Raw genomic sequence first — 18,379 nt, forward strand, 5'->3', positions numbered from 1 at the left:
TCTCTTGCAGAGCTTACAGCCTCCAGTCGATTTCACCCGATTTTTTACTTCTCTATACTACACTTTGTAATCAATTACCTTCCTTGTTTAGCACTATTACAACTGGCTGTGCGTGTGCTTGTGATGAATATATGGCGTCAGAAGTGTTTGCTTTGGGTAAAACAGGCTAAACTCTGTGCTAGGGCCATGCAAAAATGGTTTCAAATTCCTGGAGACAGCATGTTCGGATATGTGTTCTGATCTCGAAACATGAAAATGGGCTCAGGTAGTGACCTCTGAGATAAAGGAAAAGCGAGGACAAGAGGATCTTCTTCCCTACTGCATCCCTATCTCAAGCTGATCTGACTGTTATTGTTTCTCATTTGTCGCTTTTGGCTCATTGCCACAATTCCACTTCTCTCTAATCTCTCTCCCAACCCGCAGTGCCTCACCTCGTCTTGCTCTACTTCTGTATTCATACTTTTTCTTATCCCTGCCAGTATCTTTTCATCTACATCACATTTCATTTGTCATAGGGCAACTTCCACCTTTTATGGTTGAAATCTCACTATATAGCTGGCCATTGTGAATGTTGGTGCAGCTTGGCCTTCAACAACATTTTTTTCTGCACCAATTGGATTTTATTTATGAAACATCATTTATTATTATTTTTTTGCTTTGTCTCGCATCGAGGTGAATCAACTTGGAATTGGCAGATGGGGTGGACAGGAGAACATAATCTTTATCCTGCAGCAAGGGAGGTGGGATTATCCCAGCAGGCAGTGGGCATGATTCTGAGTGAAGCAGCATGTTTCAAAAAAGGATCACAGAGTTGACATTCCCATACTCTGGAGGCTTTCACAAGCCCGCGGACACTACCTGGCGGATTGTGAAATCCTCAGCAGGAATATCGTGAATCCATCGCAACAGGGTTGGGGGGATAAACCAGTGAGACAAGAGAAAGAGCTATTTTGTGGATAGGGAAAAAGGGGCTGAAAAGAAATGGGCCTGGAAGTACTGACATGATCACTACATGATCTGCATGTTATACCCTAATTAAGAACAAACCTATCAAGGCTCCCGGTGGCTACTTCACATTGGAAAATGCACAACAGACTGTGTTGCCAGGTTGGCGCGAATGACCCCCAAAACGTTTCTTACTTAAAAAAAATAAAATAAATAAAAGATAAATAAATAAAGCAAACTGTCTTAATTAATATGCAGATTTACAACTCTAAAGGACTTGTCAAGTCATGTAGTTCAAGTCAAAGTACAGTGAAGTCTCTTGGGTACAAAGTCTTTCTGAAGTATTCGGCAATCACAATTCAAAACTGGCAACTCAGGTCGACTCAAGTCAAGTCATTTGACTCGAGTCCCCCCATCTCTGGTTTTTGGAGCGCCAACCTCACTGAAAAAGTCAGGTAAGACCTTTAAACATGTCAAACATACAAACCCCCGATTCCAATGAAGTTGGGACGTTGTGTAAAACGTAAATACAAACAATACAGTAATTTGTAAATCCTTTTGAACCTATATTCAATTGAATACACTACAAAGACGAGATTTAATGTTCAAACCGATGAATGTTATTGTTTTTTTGCAAATATTCACTTACTTTGAATTCGATGCCGGCAACACGTCCCAAAAAAGCTGGGAAAGGAGCAACAAAAGACTGCTCAAGAAACACCTGTTTGGGACATTCCACAGGTGAACAGAGGTCAGGTGACAGGTGAGTATCATGATTTGGTATAAAAGGAGCATCCCCAAAAGGCTCAATCGTTCATAAGCAAGGATGGGGCGAGGTTCACTACTTTGTGAACAACTGCTCTAGCAAATAGTCCAACAATTTGAAAACAACTTTTCTCAATGTACAATTGCAATGAATTTAGGGATTTCATCATCTACAGTCCATAATATTGTTAAAAGACTCAGAGAATCTGTGGAAATCTCTGCACATAAGCGGCAAGGCTGAAACCCAACACTGAATGCCGATGAACTTCAAACCCTCAGGCCGCACTGTATTAAAAATTCAACAATCATTGTGTAAAGGATATTGCCATGTGGGCTCAGGAACATACTCATAAAACTATTGTCACACAGTTCGTCGCTACGTCTATAAATGCAAGTTCAGACTCTAACCATGTAAAGTCAAAGCCATGTACAATATCAACAACACCAAGAAACGTCGCCGGCTTCTCTGGGCCCAGGCTCATCTGAGATGGACTGACGCAAGTGGAAAAGTGTACTGTGGCCTGACGAGTCCACATTTCCAATTGTTATGGAAAATCATGGATGTCATGTCCTTTGGGTCAAAAAGGAAAAGGAACGTCCGAATTATCAGTGCAAAGTGCATCAGTGCACCACCTTCTGTGATGGTATGAGGGTGTGTTAATGCCCATGGCATTGTTAACTTGCACATCTGTGAAGGCACCATTTATGCTGAAAGGTACATACAGGTTTTGGAGCAACATATGCTGCCATCCAAGCAATGCCTTTTTCAGGGACGTCCCTGCTTATTTCAGCAAGACAATGCCAAACCACATTCTGCACGTGTTATAACAGCCTGGCTTTGTAGTAGAAGAGTGCGAGAACTAGACTGACCTCCCAGCATTCCAGACCTGTCTCCCATTGAAAATGGGTGGCACATTATAAAGCGCAAAATACCACAACTTTTGAGCAAGTTGTACATCAACCAAGAATGTGAAAGAATTTCTACAAAGCTTCAACAATTAGTGTCCTGTGTTCCCAAATGCTTGAGTCTGGTACAAAAGGAAAGGTGATGTAACACAGTAAACATGCCCTGCCCCACCTTTTTGGAACGTGTTGCAGGCATCAAATACAAAATGAGTGTATATTTGCAGAAAAACAATCAAGTTTATCAGTTTGAACATTAAAAAATGTGTCTTTGTAGTGTATTCAATTGAATATAGGTTGAAAAAAACGGCTATTCCGATTAAATGTAGTGCACATGTATACACCAAATTGGAAGAGATCACATCAGAATGATTTCATTCTGAATGACAAAAAAGTCTGCATGGAAACACGGCTAGTGTCGGATCGATGGGGCATTCCCCCCTCAAAAAAACAAAAACTTTTTTTGAAATCCCAACTAATTAATTTTCTAGGGGAACCGTGTCTCATTTGTGACTTGGCTGGTGTTCTTATGATATAATTAGCCCTGGCAAGTGAATGATCTTAGCAAGCGGCAGGAAGAAGTATGACATTTATTTTTCAAACCCCTGACCCAGAGGATGAAAAATGTATGTCTCCAGCTTAGCCACGGCGGTTTGGGTAATCATTTCTGCCTATGTCCCTGGTCCCGTGGTTCGACCTTAATGGTAAGGTGTCTGACAAGTGATGCATGATGCTTCCCCTTCGCTTCCTCTCCCATACGCACGCTCCCACCTAGTCCTGTCCACATTGCCTTCCTCCTATCCCCAACAGGATGCTGTCAGCTTTTGTCTCCTTTGATAACCACCTGTCAAGCTCAAACCTTGACCCACAGTTAGCTAACATGCTCGACGCCTTTCTCTCTCCCTCCATCATCCCATATTTTGTGCCTTACTTTTAACTGTTTCAACACCCTACAAAATCCTGTCATTGTCTCTCATATATTCATCATCCACTGTCAGAGACATAACAGCTCTTTGTCACATACATATACACGTGTTATGAGTCACACATGATACAAAATGATTCAAATGTCATGTTTAGCTTCCTGTTTGATGCATAACTAGATCAGCTGTGTAATGAAACAAGTTTTCTAGGGGTAGCACAGTGATGCATGAGGTTAGTGTGCCTGCCTCACAGTCAAATGTTTCTGGCTTCAAATTTCATTTTTGACATTTCAAGCTTTTTTGCATGTTCTTCCTGTGCTTGCCTGAGTTTTCACTAGGTCCTCATATTTCCTTTTCAAATATATAAAAGCATTTTAGGTTATTTGAAACATCAATTGCCAAAAGTTGTGAACGTGAATGACGATAACTGTTTCAGCTGCAACAGGTTCCAGCTCACCCGTGATCCTGAACAGGATAAATACTAGAAAAGTGATGAATGGGATTTTTTTTTTTTTAAGATACAACTACAGAGGTTTAACTGAACTACATTTTAAAGGAGCAGTGTTGAATTATTGAATTTATTGAAGTCCATCTAAATGAATCAATAAAACAGAGATCTTCCTACTCTGCAGTGAAGTGGTACCTTTTTAAGTTTTTGAGTTACGAGCCATCACTTGGTTGATTCTTTGCTTTGTGTTGTGAGACAATTTTTAGGTATGGGCCAGCTTTAGATATGCTGCTGCTTGAGGGAAACATAAAAACAAAAATATAACGCAAATAAGGAACCTTTTTGTGGAACCTCTGTTCACCAGTAAATCAGTTTCTGAACCCACATTTTTTTTTGCATGGGTTTAAAAATTCTACAAATTATGCTCAGTTGCTCTCTCTCACACAGCGTAAATTCACGTCATGTATTTCACATAAACATACGTATTATTATTATTATTTTGGTGTAAATTAGACCTCACTCCCAAGAAAATGAAAAGCGCAAGTGATTGTGCTATTATGAAGCCCTGGAAAGTGTCAATGTTCAGGCGGCACTCGCTGCGCGGACAATGTGAGATCCGCCACATATTGTTTTTATTGAATTATTTCTTCTGAAGAGCTTTAAACACTCTGCTTTGCATTACAGTCTGACTGCAAAAATGCAGTGTGTTGATCAGTCACTGCTGGTGCATGTAACTGAGCGTTGCAGTACAAAGAACTAAATATTTGGAACAAACACACCACAAAAGACGCTGTGGTGTGGGAAAGGCATCCAGTGGGGGTGCAGCGGCTTGGTGAGAGGCTCCAGGCTCAATATGTTTACTGTGATTTTGGGTGGCTGGAATGGATTAATGGCATTAATTTCCATCCATCCGTCCTTGCATCCATCCATCCATTTTCTACACTGCTTATCCTCACTAGGGTCACGGGTATGCTGGAGCATATCCCAGCTAACTGCGGACAGGAGGCGGGGTACTCCCTGAACTGGTTGCCAGCCAATCGCAGGGCACATATAGTCGATAAACAAACAACCATTCGCACTCACATTCACACCTACGGGCAATTTAGAGTCTCCAATTAATGCATGTTTTTGGGATGTGGGAGGAAACCGGAGTGCCCGGAGAAAACCCACGCAGGCAGGTGGAGAACATGGAAACTCCACACAGGCGGGGCCGGGGATTGAACCCCGGTCCTCAGAACTGTGAGGCTGACGCTCTAACCAGTTTCCACCATGCCGCCGCATTCATTTCAACGGAGAAAATTTGTTTGATCTGAGTAAACTGAGACACGAGCTTGGTCATGCAATGAATTAAACTCAAGGTAAACCTACTACTGTATTCTCTTCTTGCATTTTGAAGGAAGATTGTGACTTATTGCTATCTACTAGCAAAGTTAACTTCCCAGGGTGTATTAAGTGCAGTTTTACTCTTTTTATGGAAACATAAAGAGCTGATGAGTAGGGCAATTACCAAAATTTCAGTGTAGCCTAGAATCTTCTTCTAATTTCTGTGTAAATAACAGAAAAATATGTCACTTTCCTCAAAGAAAATGTCAGTTGGGATAGGCTCCAGCGCCTCGCGACCCTAACCAGGATAAGCGGTGTTGAAAATGGATGGAACGATGGATAAAGTAATTCAACTACAGTAAGTTAGTTCCCACTATTTGTGTCATGTTGTCATGTTGGTTTGACAAAAATGTCACAAAAAGTAGATACACAGTAATCACTGTATGTACTTCCTGCCATCTATCCATCCATCCATTTTCTGAGCCGCTTATCCTCACTAGGGTCGCGGGCGTGCTGGAGCCTATCCCAGCTGTCATCGGGCAGGAGGCGGGGTACACCCTGAACTGGTTGCCAGCCAATCACAGGGCACATACAAACAGACAACCGTTCGCACTCACAGTCATGCCTACGGGCAATTTAGAGTCTCCAATTAATGCATGTTTTTGGGATGTGGGAGGAAACCGGAGTGCCCGGAGAAAACCCACGCAGGCACGGGGAGAACATGCAAACTCCACCCGAGCCAGGGATTGAACCCAGGTCCTCAGAACTCTGAGGCTGACGCTCTAACCAGTCGGCCACCGTGCCGCCCTGCCATCTAATAGAAGATAAATTATTTGTTCTGTCTGTCACTATGCCTCACTGGCATGAATAGAGGACCAAAGATCCATTATTTCTTGTAAATAAATAATTGTTTGAGCAGTTAAGTCAAATTTGGTAATTTCCCATGGCACCCCTGATGATTGCTCATGGCAGACTAATGTGCCACGGCACACTGGTTGGGAATCACTACACTAGAGAATGAATATTTTAAGATACTCAATATACAGTACACAAGTATATACAGTAAATTAACAAGTGATTTAAATAGACATATTGTTCCATCTTGTGATCGGATCGGTGATTGGTTATCGTTTTTTTAATCTCGCTGATCGGTGATTGGCCTCAAAAAGCCTGATCGTGTAAAGCCTAGTGTTTTTGTTTGCACATTAAGGACTACAGTCCTGTTTTTGTTTTAATTCCTCATTAAAAAATAAAACAAACAAAACAAACAAACAAACAAAAACAAAAAAAACACAATTCAAGCAACACTTTTTTCTTGTTTTTGAGATTGTAGGGTGAAAGCTGCAGCTGGCTACTGGTGTGGATTGATTGGGTTGCAACAATGGGGAAAGGAAATGGCAGTATTTTTTAGGCTAATAGCCCGTCAGCAACATTCAGTATTGAGAAAAACAAAAAAAGAACTATGAAGTAGTTGACTTTTGGACTGGTGAATTGAAAATTGAATTAGTTCGCAGAGAAAATGAACTTTCCCAACACAGATCTTATATTATTTCACATCACAATATATATTGCGGGTTTGAAAGAAATTGCAATGTCATTTTTTTCCAATATCACGCAGCCCTAGTGTCAACACAGTATAAAGTCAGTCCTGCAGATCTGTGAGGTATTGATATAAGGCAAATATTGAATACACCACATTAGAATTTGGGAAGTAAATATCTACTGATTATGCAATATGCACTAAATTGGGCAAAGTAACCTTAAAATATGTTGCTTGACATTTAACATATAAAGAGGTTTAGCGCAAAGAAAGACCACGGAAGGTGGACATACCGGTAATGCTATGTCAAGTGTTTAGACTCTAGCCAACAGTTCCTTTTATTTTCCCTTCTGCCTAACTTTAGTGTGTGCGTGTGTGTGCGTGTGTGTGTGTGTGTGTGTGCGCGCGTGTGTGTGTGTGTGTGTGTGCGCATGCTCCCGTGCATCTGTGTGCGTGCGTGTACTCTATGGACAACCTAAAGAACAAACACACACACACACACACACACACACACATTCAATTAGCTCGGAAGCTATCACTTCCAATTAACCTTCAGAGCATCCTGATTTAGGGTTCTCCACCGGCTCATAAACTCTGCATGGTTGTCTCGGAGAGATGGATGATACCCTAAGTATAGTCCCCTTGTTGAACTCTAACCCCTAACTACTAACAGTGAGGCGTTTTGGCCTGATGCCACTGCATAGGGGAGACTTTTTCAAGATGTCTGCTCATAATGCTTAACCTAAATGCTCAGTCAGGCAGTCTTTTTCAATACCATTTTCCTTCCAGTGAGCCCATACAGTAAGACCAAATAGGATTTGCTCTGTATTGAGTCCATCGTTTCTTGTCAGCACTCTGCAGGGTTTTCGATACAAAATTAGCACAATTACCATTCTGTAATTGGATCTACTGTATCAATACCTGATTGTCTGCTGCATCTGTAGTCGATCGGGATCTGTGGCCGAAAAGGTTGTCAGACTTGTGCCAGTTGGAACGCCCTCCTCAAATCGGATGTGTTTTGGGTTTGTGGGGAAGTAAGGGGATTCATTGACATCCTGCACTGATATGGTTACACCTGCCGTAGACTGGAGGGAGGACTGGATCCCGCTGGCCAGATGGGCCTGGTTGGACACCACAACTGTCAGCATGAAGGCTCGGTTCATCTCAAAGTCAACAGCCTAGAAGAAGAAAAGCCACAACAGAAGATTACTTTTGATGAAGGTTGTTAAGTTTTATCCTGATGTCACTTAGCAATCTTTTCTATAGTAATAATAATAACAGAAAATAGTAGGTTTTTTTCTTACCATGCCCAGGAACAATTATGCACTGGACACAGACAAATGTGCTTCATTATCATTCTTATTCCAATGCCTATCCCAGCTAAGGGGAGGGAACACCCTAGAGTAGTGGCTCTGGCGGAATGCTGTCCGGGTCAGAATCCGGAAGCAGTCCCATACGGAGCCACACCATAGCCAAAAAAGGTTAGGGAAAGGTTATGATTAAAGACATACAGGGCACTTCTATTTTAAGTGTTGCAGCATTGCAGGCTTTACGGTAATGACGAACCATACCGACCGATCACATGTGAGTTCAGCCACCCCCTTCAGCCAATCAAATCAGATATCAAGCAGTGATCACTGACTCCGCCCAGCCCAGAGATGAGGAGAAACGTAGCAGGGAAGAGAGAAAGACACTTGAGGTATGTTCACATACTTTTAATACGATACCGCTCGCAAGCAGGCAACAAAACGTTTTGTAGACTAACAAGCTAGAGCTAGTACTAACGGTTGTGCGTCAACGTCCTGGGGTGATGTTCATGCTCGAAGGTTTCGGTGTGTGTGAAGTAATTAATTACAACAAAGTAATTCATGCCCTGCGACTGACTGGCGAATAGTTCAGGGTGTAGTCCGTTGAGATAAAGACGGAGAAACACCATTATGAAACAAAACATCAAAGTTTTGAGCAAACAAATATCATGAGCTGTGCCCTGCAGTTCCCTTGTTAGAGCTTGGATGGACCAGATCTTTTTTTAATCAGAGCATGAACATCAAATAAATAAAGAATACATATATATATATATATATATATATATATATATATATATATGTGTATATATATACACATATATATCTCCACTACACCTCATTGACCACTCACTTGAAACCCTCTGTTACTATTCACCAAATTGGACCTACGCAATGGCTACCATCTCATCTATATCAGAGAGGGGCATGAATGGAAAACTGCTTTCAATACCCCTCTTGGACACTACGAATACCTGGTCATGCCGTTTGGATTAACCAACGCCCCCGCTGTTTTCCAAACCTTCATTAATGACGTCCTCCGCGATATGTTGAACCGGTTTGTTTTCAACCTACGACATGCGTCAACCTACCACATGCGTGGTAGGTTGACAATCAACCTACCACATGCGTGGTAGGTTGATTGAAGACTCTAAATTGCCCGTAGGTGTGAATGTGAGTGCGAATGGTTGTTTGTTTCTATGTGCCCTGCGAATGGCTGATGACCGGTTTAGGGTGTACCCCGCCTCCCACCCGAAGATAGCTGGGATATGTGACAGCAACCCGCGACCCTAGTGAGGATAAGCGGTAAAGAATATGGATGGATGGATGGATGGATGTTTACTTGCTAGATATAATTTGTAAATGCACTCATTTGATTATTGTTATAATTTAGCCTATTTTTGGGTTCAGTTACCAATCTGTATTTGGTTATATCTTTTCCAAGATGGCGCCAAGAAGCATAATCGCCTCGGTAACGTGTTCCTCTAGTATTGTCTTTTTTTTTTTTCATTTTCGTTCGTCTTTTCCATACGCTACTTACTTACACAAGGGAAGACTTGCTAAGCATTAGTTAGGCCTTTTTTCACCAACTTTCACAAATCCACAAAGCTTTTCGAAGATATTACTGGAGATGTAGCAGCCCTCTATGGAGGATGGTGGAGGCGCAGATGGTGACAGGGAGGGAAGCGCACTGATGTGCTGGTTTAGCTTCGACAGCGAGGATTTCGAACTCCGCTTCCGTCGATTCATCTTGCAAATCTACGGTCTCTACACAACTAAATGGACAAGCTTCTTCTCCTCACGAGGACCACCACAGGCACATGCTGCCGCCCTCTGCTTTACTGAAACTTGGCTCAGTGAATGCATCCTGGACGGAGCAATAAAACTACCTGGCTTCCAACTCAACCGAGCGGAGCACAACACGGAGCTCTCGGGGAAAATTAAGTGTGGCAGAATAAGCTTCTATATAAACGGAAAATCGTGTCCTGATTGCACAGAACTCAACACACACAGCAGCTCAGACTTGGTGATGCTCTTTTTGAACTGTAAGCCATTATATTCACTGTGCAAGTTTTGCTCCTTTATACTCGCAGGTGTTTACGTTTCACCACAGGCTAACATGAATGCCGCACTGCAAACGCTGGACGACCAAGTAAACGAACTTGAAAAAAAGCAACCAGTTTTATGCCTCATTATTCTTGGGGACTTTAACAGAGCAAAACTTAACCACGAACTTCCTAAATATAAACAGCACATTGACTGTCTGACCAGGGTAAACAACATTCTAGACCACTGTTATACCATGCTGAAAGACTCATATCGATCTGTTGCCTATGCAGCTTTGGGTTTGTCTCACCACTGTCTAATCCATTTAATACCAACATACAGGCACAAACTTGAATGAGCAAATTCTGTCATGAAAATAGTGAAGAAGTAGACCAAAGAAGCAAAGCTGGTACTACAGGACGATTTGGACTGGACAGATTGGAGTGTCATCGAAACTTAAACTGGCAGCTTGGATGACTACAAGGACACTGTGACATCCAATATCAGCTTTTGTGAGGACGCGTGTGTACCGACAAAGACGTTCCGCATGTTCAATATCACCAAGGTGTGGTTCACTGCTAAACTTCGTCAGGCTAAAAAGAATGCCTGTCCGATTAGGGACAGAGCTCTGTTCAAGCAGGCCAGCAAACAGATGACAAAGGAAATCAACATTGGTAAAATAAATCATGCAGAAAAGCTGAAAAAAACAGTTTGCTGCCAACGACTCTGGACAGGATTACAATCTTTATTCACCTACAGCAGACCATCTCCCCAAAATCTCCCCAAAACGAGGACAATGAAGGACTGGCTGATGACTTAAATACGTTCTACTGCAGATTTGACAAGGAAACCTTCACCCCCTACACCCTCCTCCATTAACTCCATCCTCAAAAAGGTCCAGCACAGGATGTACTGTACTTCCTACGACTGCTCAGGAAGTACGGCCTGCTACAGGAGCTGTTGAGGCCTTTCTCTACAGCAGTCATTGAATCATTCCGGTGTTCATCCATCACACTCTGGTATGGTGCTGCTGCAAAGAAGGGCAAAATTCAACTGCAAAGGCCTGCCTAAAAGATTATCGGTGACCCCTACCCACTCTTGAGGACTTGCATGCAGCAAGAGCTAAGACAAGGGCAGGTAAAATTGTCTTGGACCCGCATCATCCTGTTCACCACCTTTTCCAGCTCCTTCCCTTAGGTAGGAAGGCACTATTGAACAAATCATTAAAACAAGCAGACATTACAATTGCTTCTTCCCTTTTGCCATTAACTTCTTAAACAGTTGACTTACAATTGCATTATGACGTTGCCAATTCTTGCCAATTTTGAACATTCTGTCGGGACATTATTATATTATTACCTTACTCGTTGTTTTGTCACTCTGCGTTATTTGCATAATTGTTGTTGATTACTACTGGTCACTTATGTGGCTGTGGACTCTGCATCATTTGAACAATTGTCATTTCTTCACAATTATCGCACTACTAGTCACTTTAAATTGCTTTAAATTGCTTGATGACTGCACAATTGTCATTGTATCAGCATTACCACATTACTTGTACCCCTTCATTAATCAATGACTCTCCGTACTTGTGTTTTTATGTCCTAAATGTGTTTTTTGTCATGTTGGCTGTTTGTCGTCGTACCAGAGGGGCTCCAATTACTGGAGACACATTCCTTGTGTGTTTTAACATACTTGGCCAGTAAAGATGATTCTGATTCTGATTATTCTTACTGGAGGAAGACATTAGCAACATGAATCACAACAACATACACAATAAACTAATTTTAAACTTAAATTTAAACAAGGCATATGAAGAAACCTTTGAAGAAATCACTGCAATCAATTAAATCTGTAACTCCTCCAGCTGTCTCAGGTTTGTAATGTGCCTTCTTCACACCGCATGTATAAACTCCATCCACTGATGTTCAATAGGATTTAGATCATGGCTTATATAATGTCACTTCACAATATAACAATATTTTATTCTTAGCCTTTCACGGGTTTTCTAAACTATGCATTTTGGAGGAATCCATTACTTGTGACTGAGACCCTGCTTTTTGAATGCCTTGACTGTACTGAGATTTCATTTTGATATGTACACATTCAAGACACACTGTGCTGGATGGAGCAAAGCATCCCCAGAACATAATCAAGCCTTCTTCATGTTTCAAAATAGGTACAGTGTTCAAAGAGTGTTTAGGAGAAATAACTCCATCCCTCCAGCAGGGAGCAGATCAGTCACTACCTTCATCCCAAAAGAGAAAGACTCCCGTAACATCAGCCAATTCAGAGGCATAGCCTTACTGAACGGCTGGTACAGATGGCAGCACGACAGAGTGCTACGCAAGCTGGCTGAAATCCTTGCAGTACACAGGCTTGAGGCTTGAAGCTAACAATAGCAGCCTGCTAACTTCACAGCAATGGATCCATTTCATCTAGCAAGGGGGTGAAGCCAGAGCAGGAGCACTAAGCAGCGGTTCCTCCTTCCCCCCGGAGGTGAGTGGAACATGAGAGCCCACCTTGAGCGGCAGCTAAGGTTCTGCCAGGACATCACACCTACCACCCTACGGCCAGACATTGTTCTCTGGCCTGGCACCACAAAGAAAGTCATCATGGTGAAACTGACAGTGCATTGGGAAGAGGGGATGGAAAAGGCCTTTGAGAGAAATACAGAAAGATGCAGCGACCTGGCAGCTTCATGTCACCGAGCAGGGCGGCAGGCAACTGTTTTCCTAAAAGAGATTGGGTGCCCAGTCTTCACTGGAACCTCCACCCAGCGGCTCATGGCATCACTCGGAATTGCTGGATCTAACCTGCAGAAAGCACTCAAGGACCTGGCGGAGGAGGCAGAGCAAGGCAGCTTTTGGCTTTGGCCCCGCAGGAAAGACAAAGCATGCGGGAAGCAAGGAGCTTAGCACTCCTAAAACGGGTTGATATGAGGTCACGCCTCTGTTTGACTCAGGCAAATGGACACCCCTGTCATACATAGTCCCTCTGGTTTCATTCCACATTCACAAGCTGAGTAACACAAGGACAGAGCGTGGGGAAATATCCATAAGCCAGCTGCAGGGAGTGGCATGGAGAAATCCCTGTCACTGCCCCACCACCCTGAGATGTTCAGGGATGGCTACCGGCTGACGACCCACCACTTGGCCCATAGGCACCATTGGAGGAACGGCAGGCAGCAATGTCTTGCAGGTACAATTACCTGTGCTCTCAAATTTTCTTTCTGTGACTAATTTTTCGGTTGCTGTAAGCATAGAACTGATGTGTCCTGCCAAAAAGATCAATTTTATCTCACCTGTCCAAAGGACATTCGACAAGAAGCTTTGTGGCTCATCAACAAGAATTTGGCAAATTCATCAGTTTAAAGTTTTAATGTAAGGGTACGAACAATTTTGTCCAAATGTGACTGTATACATGAACTTAAACAACACAATTCCATCAAAATGATTTATTTTCCATCAGGATGACAGTACTGCTATTTTTTAATTAAAGTAGAACAAAATAGACCAAAACAATGTCTTTTGAAACAGCACAGAAAAGAGTCTTGTTAACAAGCCGGGCAATTAATTAATGAATTTTAAAAAAAAAAAAGTGAAATTAGGCTTACAATTGGTCAAGAGTTGAGACATTCTATCAGCTTCTAGACACTGTGGGCCAGTCACTAAATGCTCTCAAAATCCCGCATCAGCTGTCAATCAAATGACGTGCCTTCTCTCACGGCTCCTAAGCAGGAAGAGGAGAATTCCAAGCAACCCACATTGCACTGACCCTCACAATATGTATCAAAGGCTTGGGAAGGATTTTAGCATGATAAATCGACAGAATGTTGTAGGAGACTGTGATCGACAGAGTGAAAAAACGGAAAAATACAGACAGCTTACTCTAAAACAGATTTTTGCTAACGCCAAAAAGTGGAACTAAAGAGATGACGCTACGACAACAAACGGCGTGTAACGCCTGTCGCGTCCAGCGTTGGAAAGCCCGCGTTGCGAGCACGACCATATCACAGTTCACTTCCCCCAAAAACGTCGACTGCCAACGAACATTCGGAGGAGCAGGGCGTCCTCCCCTGACTTGCTCTGACACCCTAACTTTGGGTGAGAGGCAGGGTACACCCTGACTGGTCACCAGCCAGACGTAGGGCACAAACCAAGTATTTGTTACTGTGTACTCTGTTACATTACAAAACTGAAAATGTGCTGAATGAACAGATGACACACACACAAATGCTGACTCACTCATAAGATGATTGTCACATCACCTCGACAGCTTGTTAACCACCTTTGCATGTGCATTAGTACAGTATGTGGGTATGTGCCTGTGTGGAGTATGGTAAATGGGTTCTGGATTAGAAGTAAAACAAGACTGACAGTTCCGTGCTCTTCTAATGAAGACTAGACGTTTAGGTTCAAAAGCAAGAAGGAGACAAATAAAAAAAGAAAGAGATCAATGTGGAGCTTGTCGGTAAAGTGGCGTGCCTTTAAATAGGCGAGTGATGATAACCGCTGCAAGGCTTGTGTCTGTGTTGTGTGATGGTGATGCTAATGAGTTCCAACATCTGTATGGTGATTTTAGCTGACACAAAGGCTGTAGTATTTAAATTCCTAAAAAGGCCTCTTGGTTGACATCACCTCGAAATGTGTTTGTGTACATGTTAGCGACTAATAAATATGAGCACAGGTTTATGGTGTATGACCTCTGTGGCGCACTGGAGCACATTTAAAGGTCAACCCCGCTTACAGCACTTTCATCTGTAGCTAGTGGTGTCCACACACACATGCACACACACTTCCTTTTGTTATATGGACCGATCACAAAAATCTCCGTTGCGCAAAACGTTTGAACCCCCGACAAGCTCGGTGGGGCCTTTTTCTCAGCCGTTTCAACTTTAGCCTCTCCTTCCGCCCTGATTCCTGCAATGTCAAGCCTGATGCCCTCTCTTGCATTTACTCACCCCCCTCCAGCCCAGTTGAACCTGAACCCATCCTTCCTTCCTCCTGCTTCGTTGGGGCAGCCACTTGGGAGATTGAACTGGTGGTAAAAAAAATCCTCAGAGAACCCAACCGGATCCCAAGACTGGACCTCCTGACCGGCTTTTTGTTCACAATTCGGCACGCTCTGACGTTCTTCAGTGGGCCCACAATTCTAAACTCACCTGTTATCCTGGAATCACCCGCACCATCCAGTTCGTAAAACAGCCTTGTTAAAGACACCCGTGAGTTCGTCCGAGCCTGCTCCACCTGTGCCCGATGAAAGACTTCACATCTGCGCCCAGCTGATCTGCTGCGCGCCTTACCTATCCTATATCGCCTTGGACTTCGGTACCGGCCTACCTCCCTCTGCAGGTAACATCATAATTCTTACTTCTAATGATCATTGATCCAAGTGTGTCCATTACGTACCCCTTCCCAAGTTACCCTCTGCCTTTGAAACTGCTACCTTCACGTTTTCCGTTTACTGCTAGGCAGGGGGCCCACCTCACCCGAGGTGGAAGGACACATCGGATAATCCCCGGCTGCCGCTTCCTGCAAGCGCTTCGAGTTACCCTGCTTGGTGGCCCGAACTCAGTCTGAGAGAACGGAAGAACGCAGCGTGCCCGCTCAGAACGTCACCTGAGACGTCCTGCCTGAGAACTCGTTGGCCTCCTGCTGCTCCTGTTTTTCCATTCCTCCTTCCCGTCGAATCCACCTGTTACTGGTGCAAACCGGGCCAGCCGAACACTCGGGAGCCTGACTCACCTTCTTCAAACGTGTTCCAGACACGTAAATCCAACATTGCGGTCTACTAAAAGTACGGATTAGTGCATATTTGGGTTTATATTAACGAGACCAGGAGTCCTCAACTAAATGCATTCACTACACGCCCATTCTGCTCATCTCATGTCACAAATCCCTTCCTTTGCCAATGTTCGTAGATACCATGTTTGTTTTGTGTTTGTCTGTGTTTTATCCTGTAGAAAGCCCTTTTTATTATTAAATTTTTCTATAAAATTCACCACTTGCATTGATTATATGTGTGATTGGGTTCGGAACGTAACCTCTAGAAAGTCTAGAACTCAAAATTCCTAAAATGTAGTCACCTTTCGTTAAGAGACTAATTATAAAGGTTTGTCGTCATTTCGCCTCAAGTAAAACTTATATATGACGTGGTGCCCCTCATATCTATCAAAGACCTTGATTTATAACGCTGTAATTTAAAATTACGATAACCTGGAAGTGATGCAGGCGCCGCGTCTAACTCACTGTTTTCTTCTAAATTAAGCTCAAATTTGATGTCCCTCAATAAACGCTACAGTGTAAATAGCTGATGATGTTTTCACATGAAAATGGTCAGTGGCGCTAAAATGTTTTAGGACTGCTGCCCTCATATAAAAAATATAATACAATTATTTGTTTATGTATTCATTTATTTCATAGATATCCCATTGGGATGCATCATCTCATTTCCAAGGGGGTCCTTTCAACACATACGTACATATAATCATAATCACCACTATACAAACTAATAATTAAAGGTAAAGAAAAATCATAATACACTAGCAAGACACACACCCACACAACCCCCCCCCCCCCCCACACACACACACACACACTTGATGCTCCTCTAAGCTTAGCCTCCCACCAACCAGCCAATATTTATACATAATATACATAGTGTACAGTGTACACCAGAAGTGGGCGTAAGAAACATATATGCAAGTCACAATCAAGTCTCAAATCACTGAAAAAAATCAAGCAAGTCGAGTCGCCACTAAATTTCAAGCTAGTTGAGTCAAGTCGTGACTTAGTTTAAGCAAGTCAGGTCATAATATATATCCATCCATTTTCTGAGCCGCTTATCCTCACAAGGGTCGCGGGAGTGCTGGAGCCAATCCCAGCTATCCTCGGGCAGGAGGCGGGGTACACCCTGAACTTGTTGCCAGCCAATCGCAGGGCACATACAAACAAACAACCATTCACACTCACATTCACACTTACGGGCAATTTTAGAGTTGTCAATTAACCTACCACGCATGTTTTTGGGATGTGGGAGGAAACCAGAGTGCCCGGAGGAAACCCCCGCAGGCACGGGGAGATCATGCCACCTCCACACAGGCGGGGCCGGGGATTGAACCCCGGTCCTCAGAACTGTTAGGCAGACGCTCTAACCAGTCGCCCACCGTTCCGAAGGTGTGGATTAACGAAAGGCAAATTAAACATGTTATGGTGATATACAGTATATGGGTAGTGGCATCGGTCAGCTTGTCCAATTGGTCCTCAGAACTGTGAGGCAGATGCTCTAACCAGTCCGCCACCGTGCCGCCCATAATATATATATATCCATCCATCCATTTTCTGAGCCACTTCTCCTCACTAGGGTCACGGGCGTGCTGGAGCCTATCCCAACTACTACAACTACAACTTTTTGAACAAACTATGCTGTTTACTTTGTGATGACAGCCTTATAACTCCTACGGTTCTTAAGAGAACACCATTAAACAAAAGCCAAGACTGGCACATCACTGTACAGTATTTACAGTGGACATAAAAAGTCTATACGCCCCTGTTAAAATCTTTGTGATGTATGAACAAATATAATAATAATAATAATTTATACATAGAATAAATAGTTTTTCACCTTTAATGTGACGCAACCTGCACAATTCATTCATCCATCCATCCATTTTCTGAGCCGGTTCTCCTCACAAGGGTCGCGGGTGTGCTGGAGCCTATCCCAGCTATCATCAGGCAGGAGGCAGGGTACACCCTGAACTGGTTGCCAGCCAATTGCAGGGCACATACAAACAAACAACCATTCGCACACACAGTCACACCTTTGGGCAATTTAGAGTCTCCAATTCATGCATGTTTTTGGGATGCGGGAGGAAACTGGAGTCCCCGGAGAAAACCCACACAGTCACAGGGAGAACATGCAAACTCCACACCGGCCGGACCGGGGATTGAACCCTAGTCCTCAGAACTGTGAGGCTGACGCTCTAACCAGTCGTCCACCGTGCCACCTGCACAATTCATTTGAAAAAATTAGGGATGTGGCTGTGTTCAGAATTATACAGAATCTCATCTCATTTAGGAGCACTGACTCTGGACAATTGATAATTGTCATTAGATTAAAAATTATGTTTTATATGCTGTGGTCTAGACCACAAACAGCTTTAATACAGAGCCGACACAAA

At 43.1% G+C, this 18,379-nt stretch overlaps 1 protein-coding gene across 1 annotated transcript in view; it reads right to left on the bottom strand.

Annotated features, from left to right (window-relative positions):
• Nucleotides 1-18,379, bottom strand: part of LOC133409332 (cadherin-4-like) — a 313,457-nt gene that overhangs the window by 19,629 nt on the left and 275,449 nt on the right. Inside the window, exon 11 of the mRNA XM_061689204.1 lies at nt 7,769-8,025. Coding sequence (XP_061545188.1) covers nt 7,769-8,025 — 257 coding nt within the window. The remainder of the gene's footprint in view (nt 1-7,768; nt 8,026-18,379) is intronic.

This window comes from Phycodurus eques, chromosome 1 (assembly GCF_024500275.1).
Source record: "Phycodurus eques isolate BA_2022a chromosome 1, UOR_Pequ_1.1, whole genome shotgun sequence".
NCBI lineage: Eukaryota > Metazoa > Chordata > Actinopteri > Syngnathiformes > Syngnathidae > Phycodurus > Phycodurus eques.